Source organism: Anoplophora glabripennis, unplaced genomic scaffold (genome assembly GCF_000390285.2).
Source record: "Anoplophora glabripennis isolate ALB-LARVAE unplaced genomic scaffold, Agla_2.0 scaffold55, whole genome shotgun sequence".
Classification (NCBI taxonomy): domain Eukaryota; kingdom Metazoa; phylum Arthropoda; class Insecta; order Coleoptera; family Cerambycidae; genus Anoplophora; species Anoplophora glabripennis.
The window spans coordinates 1,021,855-1,037,249 of record NW_019416774.1 but is presented as its reverse complement, the minus strand read 5'-3'; the positions used below and the strand labels follow the sequence as shown (position 1 = coordinate 1,037,249).

At 29.4% G+C, this 15,395-nt stretch overlaps 1 protein-coding gene across 1 annotated transcript in view; it reads right to left on the bottom strand.

Moving 5' to 3' along the window:
• LOC108906053 (limbic system-associated membrane protein) overlaps positions 1-14,818 on the bottom strand; it is a 522,137-nt gene extending 507,319 nt beyond the window's left edge. The window contains exons 1-2 of the mRNA XM_018709195.2: positions 14,740-14,818; positions 6,297-6,540 (exon numbers count right to left, since the gene is read on the bottom strand). Of these exons, the coding sequence (XP_018564711.1) occupies positions 6,297-6,348 (52 nt within the window). The 5' untranslated portion in view covers positions 6,349-6,540; positions 14,740-14,818. The remainder of the gene's footprint in view (positions 1-6,296; positions 6,541-14,739) is intronic.
• Between the last annotated feature and the right edge of the window lie 577 nt (positions 14,819-15,395).

The window sequence follows — 15,395 nt, the reverse complement described above, 5'->3', positions numbered from 1 at the left end:
AATAATTAATAGTAAAGTAAAGAAAAATAAGGTTCGGTTATTTTCTGAACAGTCCTCGTACCAAAACCTAATGAAATTTAATGCTAGGTATGGGCTATAAGTTTTTCTGTGTAACTTGATATTGTATATTATTTTATGGTTACACATACAAGTCATTAAAAATAATGTTTACAACAGGGACTCTTTTACGATTTGTTCCCATCAATTTAATTGCAGATGCATTTTAAGTGTACGTAATATAAATAAAAAATTTTGTCTTTCCTGCCTGATAATTCCCTTAATGTACAATATGTGGGTGAAACTAACATACTATTTTCATGTTTCTTATCCATAGTAATATCACGAAATGCGGGCTAATATTGACTGTTATGGCAATGAACTGTTGTTAAATATTATATGCGTGTCAAAAACTGAGCATCTGTTCTACATAACAGAATGTTGCACTATCTGTCAATTAAATGTTATTAGTGTATACTAAATTTCAAAACCGGTCAGTAAAACCACCAAACAATAAGAGAATTCAGTAAAACCAATATAACAGAAATTATAAAAATCTTTATAGAATACATTATATAGAATAGTATAGAATACAACAAAACAATAATACCCTTCAACTTCTGTAAAACATAGTATTTTTTCTAAAGTTTGCCATTCAATTACCGTCATAAGTGAAATTTTATTTAAATCTATGACATATACCGAAAAATTATCATATATCTTATGCGAATAATGGAACCGCTTTCATTTATGAAATAGATTAATTATTCTATCATTGTAAAGGGTCAAAATAAACGTAGTTTTCAGCGAGACCGCAGATAAATGAGAGCATGCACTCCAGAGCATCTTAATTTAGATTAACTACGAGAAATAAAAACAAGGCGCTAATGAACCTGATCCCAGTCGCAAGAATCTACATTATATCGTCCGAGTTACGTTTAACCTTTCCAACAGCTATATCAACCGTTTAACCCTAAACTGCGTGATGAGTGGAAAAGTGAATAGGCAGAAAATAAATATACTGAAAAATAATGGAGATAAATGTTTGGCCACAGTGCGTGATTCACACAACAACCGTCTCCATTTACTTTTAAAACAGGAAAGGGACGCTATTTTTTTTGATAATGTAGCAGATCTAGTAGACTTATATATTTATCCTAAAAACAAAATAGTGTTTCATAATAACGATATTTATATAGTAGTTTTAACTTTTTTGCAAATCTTAAAGAATACTTTTTTTAGAACAAATATTCTTCAAATTCTTTCTCACAGTGACTTAAAACGGAGATATACCCATTTTTTGCAGGACTAGTACCCCAACCTACAATAAGCATTCTCCAACATATCTGAGTAAAGAAGATATACAAGGTGTTAATGAACTTATGCCAAATATTTTTGCCACATGTCCGCTTTGTCAAAATGAGGTAAATACACAAGCTTCAGCGGGACGTACCCAATAATTAAAATTGATAAAACTTACTGAGAACCTCTGGAATCATTCCCAACTTGCATGCTGCATAAAAAGAGGTGCATAGTTGTGGAAATGAAATGTGTGGAACCCGCATTTTTGTTTAGCTATAATTCTTACTTTTAAATTTGTTTTCTTTTCTGTCTGTGGTGTTCTGTTTTAATTGGTATATTTCGCAAGTTTCTAATACTCGTTTTCTGAAAGTATATGTTGTTTCAGGAGACAAGTACTATTTTATGTCGAACAGAAACTTTTCTCTAACACACACATATCGAACCGGACAGATACACCTATCGTCCGTCTTCCGAAGCAGCCCTAACATGACCCAATTTCCCGAATTTTGCATCGGCTCTGCCTCAACCGACGAGGTTCAAAGGATACCTCAGATTAAATAAGTACTGAGTGCGTGTCCTGTCACCAAAACCAATCATGATTAAAATTGCAGAAGTTCTCCTCCACTTGGATTAAATTAAGCAATAAAAACACTTAGCCAAATTGGACTTCTCATAAATAAAAAGACATTAGAGGTACTAAGTATATTGCTACCTTTCCTTGTAATTATTTTTATTTTTTAGAGATAATTGTAATGACAATACAGTACAATGCCATGTGTATCCGCGGAAATGTTTTTGACAGATGACAAATTGAGAAGTTTCGCAAAATAATAGGCACCCATAAAGCATATTCCTGGAAGAGTACTCAGAAAGATTAAATTAAAACTTCCTTTCTTATGCTATCACTCCTAAGCATTAGGGGAAACCGGAAATAATGATAGCTGATGCAACTGCAATCGTTCAAAATGATGCGACAGGTATCCAAACAAAGCAGCAGCAGTTGTTAGTTACTTACACATTTCACATGAAGCAATAACTATAATATAAAGTAAATTAAACTGTTGCTCAGTCGACGTCATTGCGACAATATCTGCTAAATCAATTATAACAAATATGTGTATGAGCTATAACACTTTTTATGTACCGGATTTAAATGTATAGGTACATGCACTATATTCAGTCTTCCTGGTCTTCAAACCATGAATAGACCGATTTCTATACAAGCCAATAACAAGATTTAAATTTGAGGTGAAAATATCTTAAATATCTGTTTTGTTTCCAACCAAACAATTAAAACTCTTCGAATATGTACTATTAAACTTTATTGCTATAAGAATTTTGTCAAAATCCTTACTAATTTTATTTAACACATTACAGTGTCCTTATGTACCTACCTAATTTATTTTAGTATAAGAAAAAAAATCTAGATATTGAACGGAATTTTTTAATAATGTTTCACAAGGAAAAAAACAACTGAACATCGTTGTTTATTAATGAAATACAAACTTTCGATTTTTTAAATACAACAGAAAATATAAAATTCCATCCTGTTTCCTCGGTTGTTGCCTCAGGACAGGGCATCAACTTTGATGGATCTTTTTTCAATAATATAAAATAATGTACCATAATCTTAATATGTTAGAAATAAATCATTGTTTGTTCTGCTTCCGCTTATACGAGTACACAGAGAAAAATACATACAGGGTGTAAGAAGTCTGACTGCCATTACTTCAGCATGAGATAGAGTAATCATAAAAAAAACAGAAAAGTTGTATAAGTATGGGGGGGGGGTAAAATTAACAGTTTTCAAAATACAGCGAGTATTAATATTGGGGAGTTTCATCACAACGTGACAACAGCGGTTAACTTAACGCTACACAGCTGATGCACACCACGTGTGCACGTGGCAGACTTGTCATAGAATAGGTAACAAAAATGTAAACAACTATTGTAAAACATTTAGTAAATTTCAAGACAGTTGTCCAGTTTTTATATAGATAAAATAAAATGTATCCATTTTGTAGTACGAAGATAGTGTTGTGCTTAAATTTTAGCTCGAACGTTTGTAATTATGAATCTCTTAAAACAGGAACTTAACTTTTAATCAAATTATGAATTTGAAAAATATGTACTTAATTAAACTACCCAAAGATTCACGTGGTTCAAATAATCATAAAAAAACAAAATTCAGTAATTTTTAAAAGCACAAGTACAAAACAAACTACAGCATATGCTCAAAATGTCCACCACCATTTTCGATGCACGAATGACTCCTTCGAAACCAATTTTCGCGCACTCGCTGGAAAATTATCACGTATGGTAAACATTTTAAAAAAGCAAAGAGAAACACCCCAAGAAAAGGAAATAGTGGTACACAAAAAACATTCCATCACGGTCGAATTCCAGATACCAACTGAATTACGTATTGGTGGCAGCTTAGTACCTCGTGTTAACAGCCGCGCCGTTGTCATATTGTTCGACATGAATTTTATCGAATTTTAAATTCATTAAACACTAATTATTTTTTAGAATTAAGTATAAAGTTCAAGAAAGTAATAAACATTGTATTTTATGGTATTCTATGCACGCAGTTATGTCAATATTCCTTAATTAATCGAATTTTTGTACATCAAGTTGAAGATTTTGATTTTTGATTTTTTTCTCGGAAATGGTTTGAGTTTAGGACACATGTCATATAAGGTGTTTTTGTTTATTTTAATGTATTCTATCGTCTGTTAAAATTAAGGCAGTCAAACTTTTTACACCCTGTAAATTAAAATCGAGTATACGTTTATTCTCCTTTTTATGAATTTTATTTATGTAAAATATATTTATTTTAGTTTAAGGTTATAATAGTATGATATAATAGCGACGTTATTATAAACCTTCAGCGCTGAACGCTTGCATCGAAACAAACGAAATTTTTAGTAAAACTATTCCTAAAGATTATAGACCCTATCCTTCAAAAGTTGGACCTAAAACACAGTTATCGACTCAAGAACCATTGAAGATATTTACTTCAAATTTGGTGCACCCTTGTTTGCTTATTGAGGCTATCTTCATGTATTTGAACAAAAACTAATTAGTTACGCCGAAGTTGGGAGGAGTTTAATGAGTTTCATTTATCAAAAAGAGTTATTAACGCTAAAGAAAATTTTTACAGATTTTATTTGGATGGACTATTTCCACTTTTGGACACAATTTTTCTATTTTTTTCTAGATTACAAGGTTCAAAGTTATAAAAACCATTACAATGTTGTGCGTTCATTTTCAGTGGATCGCAAAAAAGTAGTTAGTACTTTCTCAGTAGTTAGAGATAGATACAAAATTAATTATAGAAAGATTCGTGTGTTTATCATCATCCAAATAAACGCGATTTTGTGCAGAATGTTAATGTTATATTTAACAGTAAACGCTGTATTCGAAAACTCAAGAATTAGAAAGGAAAATATTTTTTTAACAGGTAGAATCTCTCAAACTTCTTATAATTTCTGTTTAGTGTTCCATCAGATATTACACTATGAAAGAACAGGATCGTATCAAATCTGAAACCTACATCTTCAAAATTCCTGAGTGATTAAAAAAAACTGCGTCAAATCTTTGAAGAATCGCAGTGACCTTAGGAACGAAGAAAAATCATTAGGTATTCTTATTTTTCTGTACAGCACACTCTTTTGGGTATATTTCCCATACTATTGAGATTGACCTATCAAACATATAATCCTGAGAGAAAAGATACTTTATTTAAGACACAAATTTTTAGCGTTATAATCCATTTTTTGGAAATAAACATGCATCTACAATTTTTGTATGAATAATTTTATTATTGAAGGTAGTAACCGAGAAAATCCTGCAGTCAAAATGATATAATTTATTTACTTAATTCCTTTACAATAAAATGTTTCATTAGAGAAGTTCGCATTCAATTAATTTTCTATATTTACTTTAGTACCGTTTCCGATGGAACATAATGTAATCGGTATTTCTTTTCCATGTTACCGAACGATATAACAAGGGACCGACTGTTGCGTAGATGACTGTGTGCCGTAATAATTAACCTGTGGAGGTTAATATGTGATCAAAGGATATTTGAGTCTAGGGTTCCAAAAGGGCCCGTTTCAAATGGCGGTTTCGATCTGACGGATAAATCAATAGCTTAACTTACACTTAACTAGGCTACATTTATTTCGACACACCTAGGTGGATCAACACGAGGCAGGTAATTGCCACAGGAAGTGGAAAATCTGGTAAGCGTATTGTGATACGAATGTCTTCAGCATATTAATTTACCATAAATAATAAATATTCCTCGAGTTATTTTTTATCACATAAATATATAAAAAAATATTGAAATAAATCTTGAATCAAAGCATCAGTAAAAGTTTAAAAGAAAAAATTGAACTCACTAAGGTATTAGATTTCGTGCAATTTATTCTTTTCCTTATACCACGTATCTACTCTACACGAAAAAAATTTTTTTGATGTTTCGTATAACAATTAAGGTGCAATCAAGTTTGATTTGCTGCACAACTAATTTTACTACCAATTACCCACAAAACATTTGTCATATAAAAATGTAGTCAGTAAGTTTTAGTCAAGTATTACGATGTTAGAAATTCATCATGAAAACAAGTGTAATGAACATTATAGTTTTTCTTTTTATATTTAACTGATTCAGTGAATATAATTGATTGTAAACTATATACCGTCCGTAAAACTCATTATAAAACGTAGAAAAGTTATCGCTTCTCGCAAAGCTAAAACCTTTTATTTGAAACAGTAAAAGTTTTTCTCCGCAGAATTCAAATTTAATTCCACCTCAACTTGTCCGGTACAATAATAAACACAACTATATTTCTATTCCAGAAATTTTGCGAAGTTGTATTTCCCTGCGGAAAAGAACGACTAAAAATAAATTATGTCGAATACGGAGCAGAGCAAATATTTTTCCAGGGTAGCAAAAATACTCAACAATAAAATTTCTTCTAAAAACTTACCTTGAAATAGAACAGCAGGGAATATAATCAACGTTGAATAGAAACACCACATTTTGTCAGTTCCTGTAGCACGAAATAAATGTTCACAGAGATATCAAAAAAACGCCCGAGAGACACGTTATGTAATAAAATTGAAGCACATTTACATCGATTGAGTTCCCTTATTTAATTAGTTCAGCAAGTTTGGCACATTTTTTAACACTAAGTTCTCTATTTCTGACTCCTCACTGTTCTGGTTATAAACCTGCAAAGATAAGCACAAAATTAATACATTGGCATTACTAATAATATAATTATTAATCTACAAATATCTAAAACTAAATTATTACAATGTATTATGTTAAAATATATTTTGTTATTCGTAAAATTATTATCAGTGTAATGAAAAATCATTTATACATAACTGGGGGTGATGGATACTATTGTCTTATGGGATTGCGATTAGAAAACAAGGATATAAGCTAATAACTTCAAAACTTGAATTTTACAGACAATATATAAGAATATAATAATGTTATAGATGTCTACAGACATTTTGGTGAGTGATTTAATTTAATTTGCAAAGATATGTTGGTTTTAGTTAAACTCATGTATTTTAGTTATGTGAGAACATTTATTTTCAATTATGATTCCAATTATAGTCATAAAATAAATTACAATAAAAGAATTAAAATTCACCCGGTAAAGGTTTGATTAGTTTAGTTCTCTGTAAATAAATAATGCCGACATACTAATGTTACCTACCTTCTTATATTATTATACATTGTACATTATTACAAACATTATATCAAAATGTAATTGTATTGAACCATTTTTTAATACCTTAATGAAAATACGCTTATGCTGGCACAAATTGTAGAATATTTATTTTACTTATAAATTCCTGATAAAATTAAGTTGCTGTCCATTTGATATTTTTTAAAATATTTTTTTACATAGTTGATCAACATGATTATTCCAAGATAACTTTGGATCAAGATAAACATCAAGAAACTTAGTTCTATCAGAGTTGCTATATTACCCAATTTTCGGAGAGAAAATCATCAATGTGCATTCAATGTTGACATATTAGCAAACAGTACCTTCATTTAAATAATATTTTTGTTAAATACTATCGGTGTCAATTACATATAACAGAAAAAGTAAAGAGTTCATCAAACTGTCTGTTAGCGAAATCGATATGAAATTTATTGAAAATCCATAAAAATGTAATTTCTTCAGTAATATAGGATGACAGTTAAATATTTTACTTAGACCCAAAGTACGAACTAACATATTTTAGTTATAATAATTTATATAGATATTTTAAAGAGTTAATAAGAATATAATAAAATATTTATTTAGATAAACTGATTATTTTAATTCTTATATGTATATTAAAATTGGAACTTTCAGTTTTCCAAATTTAACATATTATACCGACCAAATCCCTAATATCGATTGAAAAGTATGTTTACCATATATTTATATTTAAAATTTGATTACTTACCATGATATTCCTTATTAAAAAGTCATTTCAAATTCAAATTTGTAACAAGTAATTAGTATTAATTTGATCAATATATAATTTCCCGAATTATGCTTACATACGAGACACATTTTCTAAAAACATATTATAAAAAATGTATACTGTGGTTTCTTTTTAGTATTTGAATTTTAATTTATGTTACTATCTTTCATAAACATATAACCATTGGTTGAACGAATACACATACAAACCAGAAAAACTAAATCAATACATAACATAGATCGACAAAAAATATATTTTTTGGTTTTTTGATCAGACACATAGATTTTGATGTGCTGAAACCAAATTTAAAGAGTAAAAAAATTTTCAAACTTTAGATTTTTTTGTATCGCAGGGACAAGTCTCTTCTATATTCAATAAGCAGTTATCTCAATACTTACTAGATATAGTAAATATGAAGAATACCGATTCTATCCCAGTTTTAACCTAGATGACTGATTTCCTATATGTAATACACAAATTATTAAATATAAAATGAATATTACTTAAAAATCTGAAGTAAATTTAAATTTAATTGAACTAAAATAATTTCTTTGAATAAAATTCTTGAAATTGATTTTCCTTATAACGTATATATTTGACCTTATCATTGCCTTTATTAAATTTGGTTCTAAATCTGTCTTTCGAAGTCCCTGACTGAATTATTTTCGGCGAATATTATCACACACGTAACCTTTTGAGCTGACGGATACTTTTATATTTATTTAGGAAGGCAATATGTCTGAAAATATGTATTTGACCTTTTCCTTCTCTCACCGGAAAAGCTTAATGAAAACCTCAGTTTTTAGGGAAATTCGCTGGCTACGAATAAGTTCAACAATTTTAAATGAAATGTCTCGAAATTGTAAGAAAATAACTTTTTTGAATGTACAAAACATATATTAAAAATAGCCAAATTATTCTGTCCTAACAGATATACATATTTTAATAATAAAAAAATAAGTTTGTGATATACATAATTACATTTTTCGTTATAACAATATCTTGAACAATTTTGAATAAAGTGAAAGTTATCAAAGCATATAAATTTTATTTTTATATCTTTTTACTCACTTATTACAACTTTTGAAATCTTGAACTCGCGCCAAGTTCGTGTAGTTCAAATTATTCAAGGTTGCTTAAGCTGTCACTTTCAAATTCTTGAACCTAATAATTTATTTTTTCTTATTTCGTAAAAGCGATTCGTAATATACAGGGAAAAAAACAGTTACAATGCCTATGTTAGACAAAAAATTGCATAATACAGAATTTCGACTTGAAAAAAAGTTTTAACTGTTTTAATTAACTGTCATCTGAAATGCGAAATAGTAATTGAGATTAAGGAACCGAAGATTGACAATATTTCCACTGAAAATAATATATGTTCTGAGAAACTCCCTAAGCAATGTTTTGGATTTTGGTTCTACTTATACTCTTAATTAAAGTTCGTCATGACATACTCATATATTATTTACAAATAAATTTTAAAAAAGCATTGAAGTTCGTTAGATTTAATGAAATTAAACTGAAGTTACCAACGATATCAAAAAATGTTTGGCATTGCCAGTGAACTTTTACAAATGTTTTATATCTTTTTCGTCATTTCTAAAGTGACAGCATCCAGGTTATATGAGAATTTGTCTGTTTTGTGATGCCACGGCATGTTAAACGTCTCCCTTACAAATTTCTTAAATAAACTTTCTAAATTAGTATCATACGAATCAAGTAGTATTTTCGTCTTCTTTCCACCAAAGTATTTTGTTTCAAAAAAATTATTTAAAATGTAATTTAGAAAAAGATAAGTTATAAATACAAAAAATTAAAGTAGATATATAATTAAAATTTTGTCATATTACTTTGAGTTTCATTTTCACGAATCTTATTTCTTATAGAAAGGGCAATGTAGTGAGAAAAAAAAACAATTATTTCCGAGGCATAATTCAAATAAGTATTTCGTAATTTTAAGTTAAAATTGAATTAAATATAATACTTTTTAGAGTATCTTATTTTTTGTAAACTTTTATGAGAAAACTACATTTTTTTTCCGTTGGACAATTAACAATAACAATAAAAATTGGAAACACTCCTGTCACCAGTTTAGTCTTGAGCATAGAATTCATTTATGCCATAAAAGCATCTGTCGACAAGGTATTTTTTTAGTTTACATTTAAAATAATTTATATATTTTATCTCCCTTAAATACCGTGGAAGTTTATTAAAAATTTGTACACCCATGTAGTCTGGTGAATTGCGATATAAAGTATATTTAGAAAATGGTAAATAAAATTCATTTTTTTGCCTAGTATTCACATTATGAACATATTTAATTTAAAATTTCATGGAAATATCTGTCGTAATTTCCTTTCTAGTTTCAGTTCTGCAGCCCTGTCAGTGTTGTCGTCAACGTTAAAATCTTTCAGGTATGCTATGCTGAGAATGATATAAGGGTAAAACATAACATTCTATTTATAAATTAGTACCGATAGTAAATGAGATGTGCAAGTGACAGGAGAAATAGAAATTATCATACAAAACTATCAGCGTGTCATTCGTGACTACGGCTCACATGTCGCATTGTCAAATGCATTCAACTCTTGTTTTTGAAAGCAGATAATTTACTGTATATTCCGACGCTGTTTATTTTAAAGAATTTATGGTAACTAGATTGGTTAAACGCATGCATAAATTCAAAAGAGATATTTCTTAAGTCTTCGCCATTTTCGAGAACATTTAGAATTGTTAACGTATTTTCTTAAACAAATCAAATCATATTAACGTTTTGTTTTTATATAATTAAACTTATTTAAACATTGCTTTTATGTGTGCAAATTAAAGATTTTCTCTCAGCTTAGTTGCTATAGTGATAATTTAATTTTTTATTTTAAATGCTACTTTCATCTTAAGACTAATTAAATATATATGAACACTCTCATCATCTAAGGCTGGCATTTTATAGCCAAGAAATCACATTTTTAGTAAGACAGTGAAAGTACAAGTAGATCCATACAGGAAGTGACGAAGGTAACACAAAACTAGAGCAACTTCCTCTAATTTTTCGCATTGAAAGATCACGGAGAACATATAAACATCAGAAATTGTACCTTTCCTGTTTGGTCCAGCAAATTTTTCAAGATACTCACTAACCGTGATTAATGCATGTGTTAATATTTTCCTAAAAGCATTCTACAGGGTGTGATTACGTTTATAATACTTATAACTTATACAACAAGTACAGTGAAGAGATATTGTTTCTTGCTTAGATTTTCTACGTTGATGGACAAAAAATTGCACATATAAACATTGATTGGTTGCAACAGAACATGTTGTGTGCATACTAAAAAGTTTAGAAATGTAAAATAAAGTGAAACATTGTTATGTAGGAACAACTAAAAAAATTATTAATAATTTGCTGTATTATAAATACAATTTTGAATCATATTGAAGGAAAAATTATACATATAAGAGTCGATAAAATAGCATTTTCGACTCGAATGAAACAACTTTTCTTGTGAACTTGGTCAAATTGTTAATCACGAAAAAACAGTAGCTTCATTTCGTGATACAAAATATACTATTTGACACTTTAAACCATTTTCCAGTTTTTTTTCTTTTTTTATAAGAAGTAACCTTGTTAACACCCTGTATATAGATGGTATTTTTTATTTTTATTGATCCGTATCTTGGGAAAATAAATAGTGTTATCAAGCTACAAATGACCATTTCAAAGCTAGTAAGCAACTTCATTAAAATTATTTTGCAATTGTACAATATTTGGAGAGCGAAGTTGTTTTAACTCGACAATGACCTTTGACATTACTAAGAATTCGTTGATTTTCAAATTTATCAGTCTGCTGTGTACAGATAATTGGCAATGAAGTATAAGTTGATAGTAAAAAAAAATTAAATACGATCCAAGTTAAAAATAACCACTTAAAATAAAAATATTGCCTTTGTTGTTTTATGTAATTAGATGATAGGTTAATTGAAAATTTTTCCAATTATACACAACTACAACGAAATGTTAATTAACTTATAAAAAGTTTACTTTGTACAGCAGTAGATAATTAGATTTTCCAAGAGTACATTTTAAATCTCTTTATAGTGTATTTGATACACTAATTATCATTTAATTTTAATAATTAACTTCTGGAAAAGAAATTTACTTAATAAAGAAATTTTTTTGCAGTTACTCGAAGTACCTATATCTGCTCAAATACAAAGGCAATTTTTATAGAAAAATTGTATCCAAAAGTTGCTCAGAAACACTGAAAAAATTCGTTTCTTTGTTCGTTATAATCGATATCTAAATCTACATAGCATGCTGTTCAGAATATATAAATCATAGAGCTGTCAAAACAATGATTATTAGATTCATGTCATTGTATCATTGTGAAACACGTAAATTGTTTTCCGCATCGTTGCCATCGGTTCCACAATCTGGATGCGATACGTTATAGATCGCATCATCGGGTATGTTTCTACCCTTGTGTCAGCGAAACTTATTCGCGGCGGTGATAAAATATCTTAACCTGGTTTTCCTTCTGGATTTCGCCAGTTTTTTTATACGTGTGTTGTGCACTGTTTAATACTTATTACTTTGTTTATTGACATTTACTGGATTGCATTATTGTTTACATTTTTTTAGTAAAAGTTGTTCGTTATTTAACTTTCCCTATGACCACATGCACTTGAAATAATTTGTTGAGTGCCGCTTTGTTGCCACTACTGATAAAGCTGTGATGGTAACCTGAGTACATAATTTATTACTCCTTGTTTTTGTTTATTAATTTTATAAAATAAATAAAAAACCAAACATTTAAACGAACGAAGCAGCTTAAATAGGTATTTTTAAAACTCATTATTTTCCTCTACTTTCATAAAATTATTTTCTATTGCAAAAAATACATCTCTGTTTTGTTTTCCCTCTGCATACTTTTTGTATGTTAATAATTTTGTAGCTACTTACGCGAAAATTTGTTTTTTTTTTTTAGTCTGTGTAGTAAGAATTGTTTGTTGTTTTTTAGCAATAACTACGCTTGACATAATTACACACAATTGTGCATCAAAAGACAACTAAAATTGGAAAAGAAATCGGTCGATTACAGGAAAATCGGCGACTAAACCGACAGCTAGGCAGCTCGTGTGGCTGACTGACATGACGGCGCCAATGGCTAGCGGACCGATTGTGACAGCTCTAATAATCAATAATAACACTATTTTTATTAACTTGGAAATTATTTAAACTTTAATTAAGTAAGTTTTCAGTATAGCCCTTTTCGGTGATTCTGAGTAAGAATACTTATTGTCAGAACTGTCACAAAAAACTTCGTCGATGAAAACTGAATTTAATGACATAAATTTGTATTAAATAGAACACAAATTTAAAAATATTACCTAAATGCTTTATAATCAATGTTAAAAGTGGGACAAACTGTATAGTAATTATTGTACTGTGATACTAATAAGTAATTACGAACTGATAGATACCAAAAATTTTAAATATCTTGAAAATCGATACCAATACTATTTATAAAGAAATCAAATTAATTGAATACACCTACTTAAGAGATTCTTTGTAAATACAAAGTCAATTTTCTATAATAATTAGTAATTTTCTACGCTTATGAACATATTTATACACTATCTAATAAATATTAAGTACCTACCACAAAACAAAAACGTTGTAATAACGGGTAAATGAAATTTATACCTACTAAATTAATAATGTCTGAAGTACAGCGCATAGAAAACGAGAATTTCAGAAATGGCAATTTCTGTAAAGTTGTAGAACAATACTTCAGAATAACACCCTTTCTGAAAATAATGGGTATTTGGTAAACTTTATTCAACTCCAAATGAAATTTATTTTATTTACAAAATTTAATAATATCTGCGCAAGAGTTACAACACTGCTATTGTACATATTTATTTCATTTTCTCAAACATTGTTCTATTCCATAGAGCCCGTTCAGATTGTGAATATAAAATAAATTCGTTATTATTAAAGCAATATCGCTGGTGTGTTTTGCATGTCTCTTTCTCATTTTTAATTCAATTTAAATAAGAAAATAATTATAAAGTTCAAGGCCTTAATTTGTTTGATTTTTATTATTTTCTTCCGGACATCGTAACAAGTTGTAAATTTTAATATTTGTAAACACTTAATGATAATTATTAATAATATTTATTAACTGTATTGTATTGCCTTTTTAACGCCATTTTGTTACTGCAATTTATTTTTTCATAAATAAAATAAAGGAAAAATTAATTTAAGCTAACCTAAATCAAAGGAAACGTTTAAATCAACGCATTGATCTACTAAATCGTGTTTTATACTTACGTAGGTGTCTGTGGAAAAAGAAATGTTTACTTTTTTTCACTAACTACTGAATATGATTTTATTAAGATTACACAAACTACTTATTTATACTCAGAAACTTAATTAAAATATAATTTGAACATGTTTGTCGTACTTCCCCACATTTTTTTTGTATCCCATTCGAAACTTTTAGTTGCAATCACATACACAATGTATCTCTTCAGAAGAACAATGATACCATTCAATAATAGTACTTCTTTAAGAAAAAAAATAGTAAAACACATCGAGTCCTCAATTTTACATTTTTTATTAAGGTATGGGTGTTAAAGTATTTTTTCAGTGCCTAAGAAATCTTTCCATCTTTCTATTTTTTTTGCTAGTAAGTACCAAAGTGGCATTAGTGCGAAAATTGATTCCGTCAAGAATATTTAAGTACTTGTTTACAGTAAGAACATGCCTTTTATTAGGTAAATTTTTTGCGACTGTGTTGAAGGAGTTGTGCCTTCAACTTTTGCGATATACCTTCAATCGACTTATTTTTTTATTTTTAGAGACAGTAACAAGATACCAGGGGGGGAATATATCAACAATGCACAAGATACATCACAATGCCATACTTCAAAAACTGCGCCTCCGAATCCAGAAATGGCGGGAACGGATTTGAACCGGACGCGCCACTGAAACGGCACGATCTTTTCAGGGGTTTGCGGATACAGTGCCCACCTCGTACGAGAAACGCGGAAGAACTGCCGGTCGTCGGGTCTCGCGAAGTAGTGGCGAACGGGCGCACGCGCCACCCCTTATTATCTAGTCAAGCAGACTCCAGGGCCAATGAATATTTAAACTTGTCAAATAGTTGGGTACTTAATATGGGATAGATTGTGCAACATACCCCCCCGAAATTAAAGCTTTCTTTTATGTGGGAATTTATCGCTTGTCGGCACTGACAAATGCGGGAGAAAATAGAAACTGCTGACGCTGAAAGTAAACGATAGATCGATGTTTTCAGTTAGATGTGGTATGCTTGTAGGCAGTATGTACGGAAAAAAGATATATCGTCAGGAAGACGGCTGCAATCTTTTCTGGGGGAATTCCAGGTTTTAATGGCGTTTTCTACAAAATCGAATTAACCAAGTCAATACATCAAACATGAAATTTTCCAAGCCTTGTTACAAGCATATATGATGAAAGTTTGAACGGGGATCGTACACTTACACTTACACTACACAAGACAATTTATTAAATTCAATATAACAACTGCACTACTCGTATT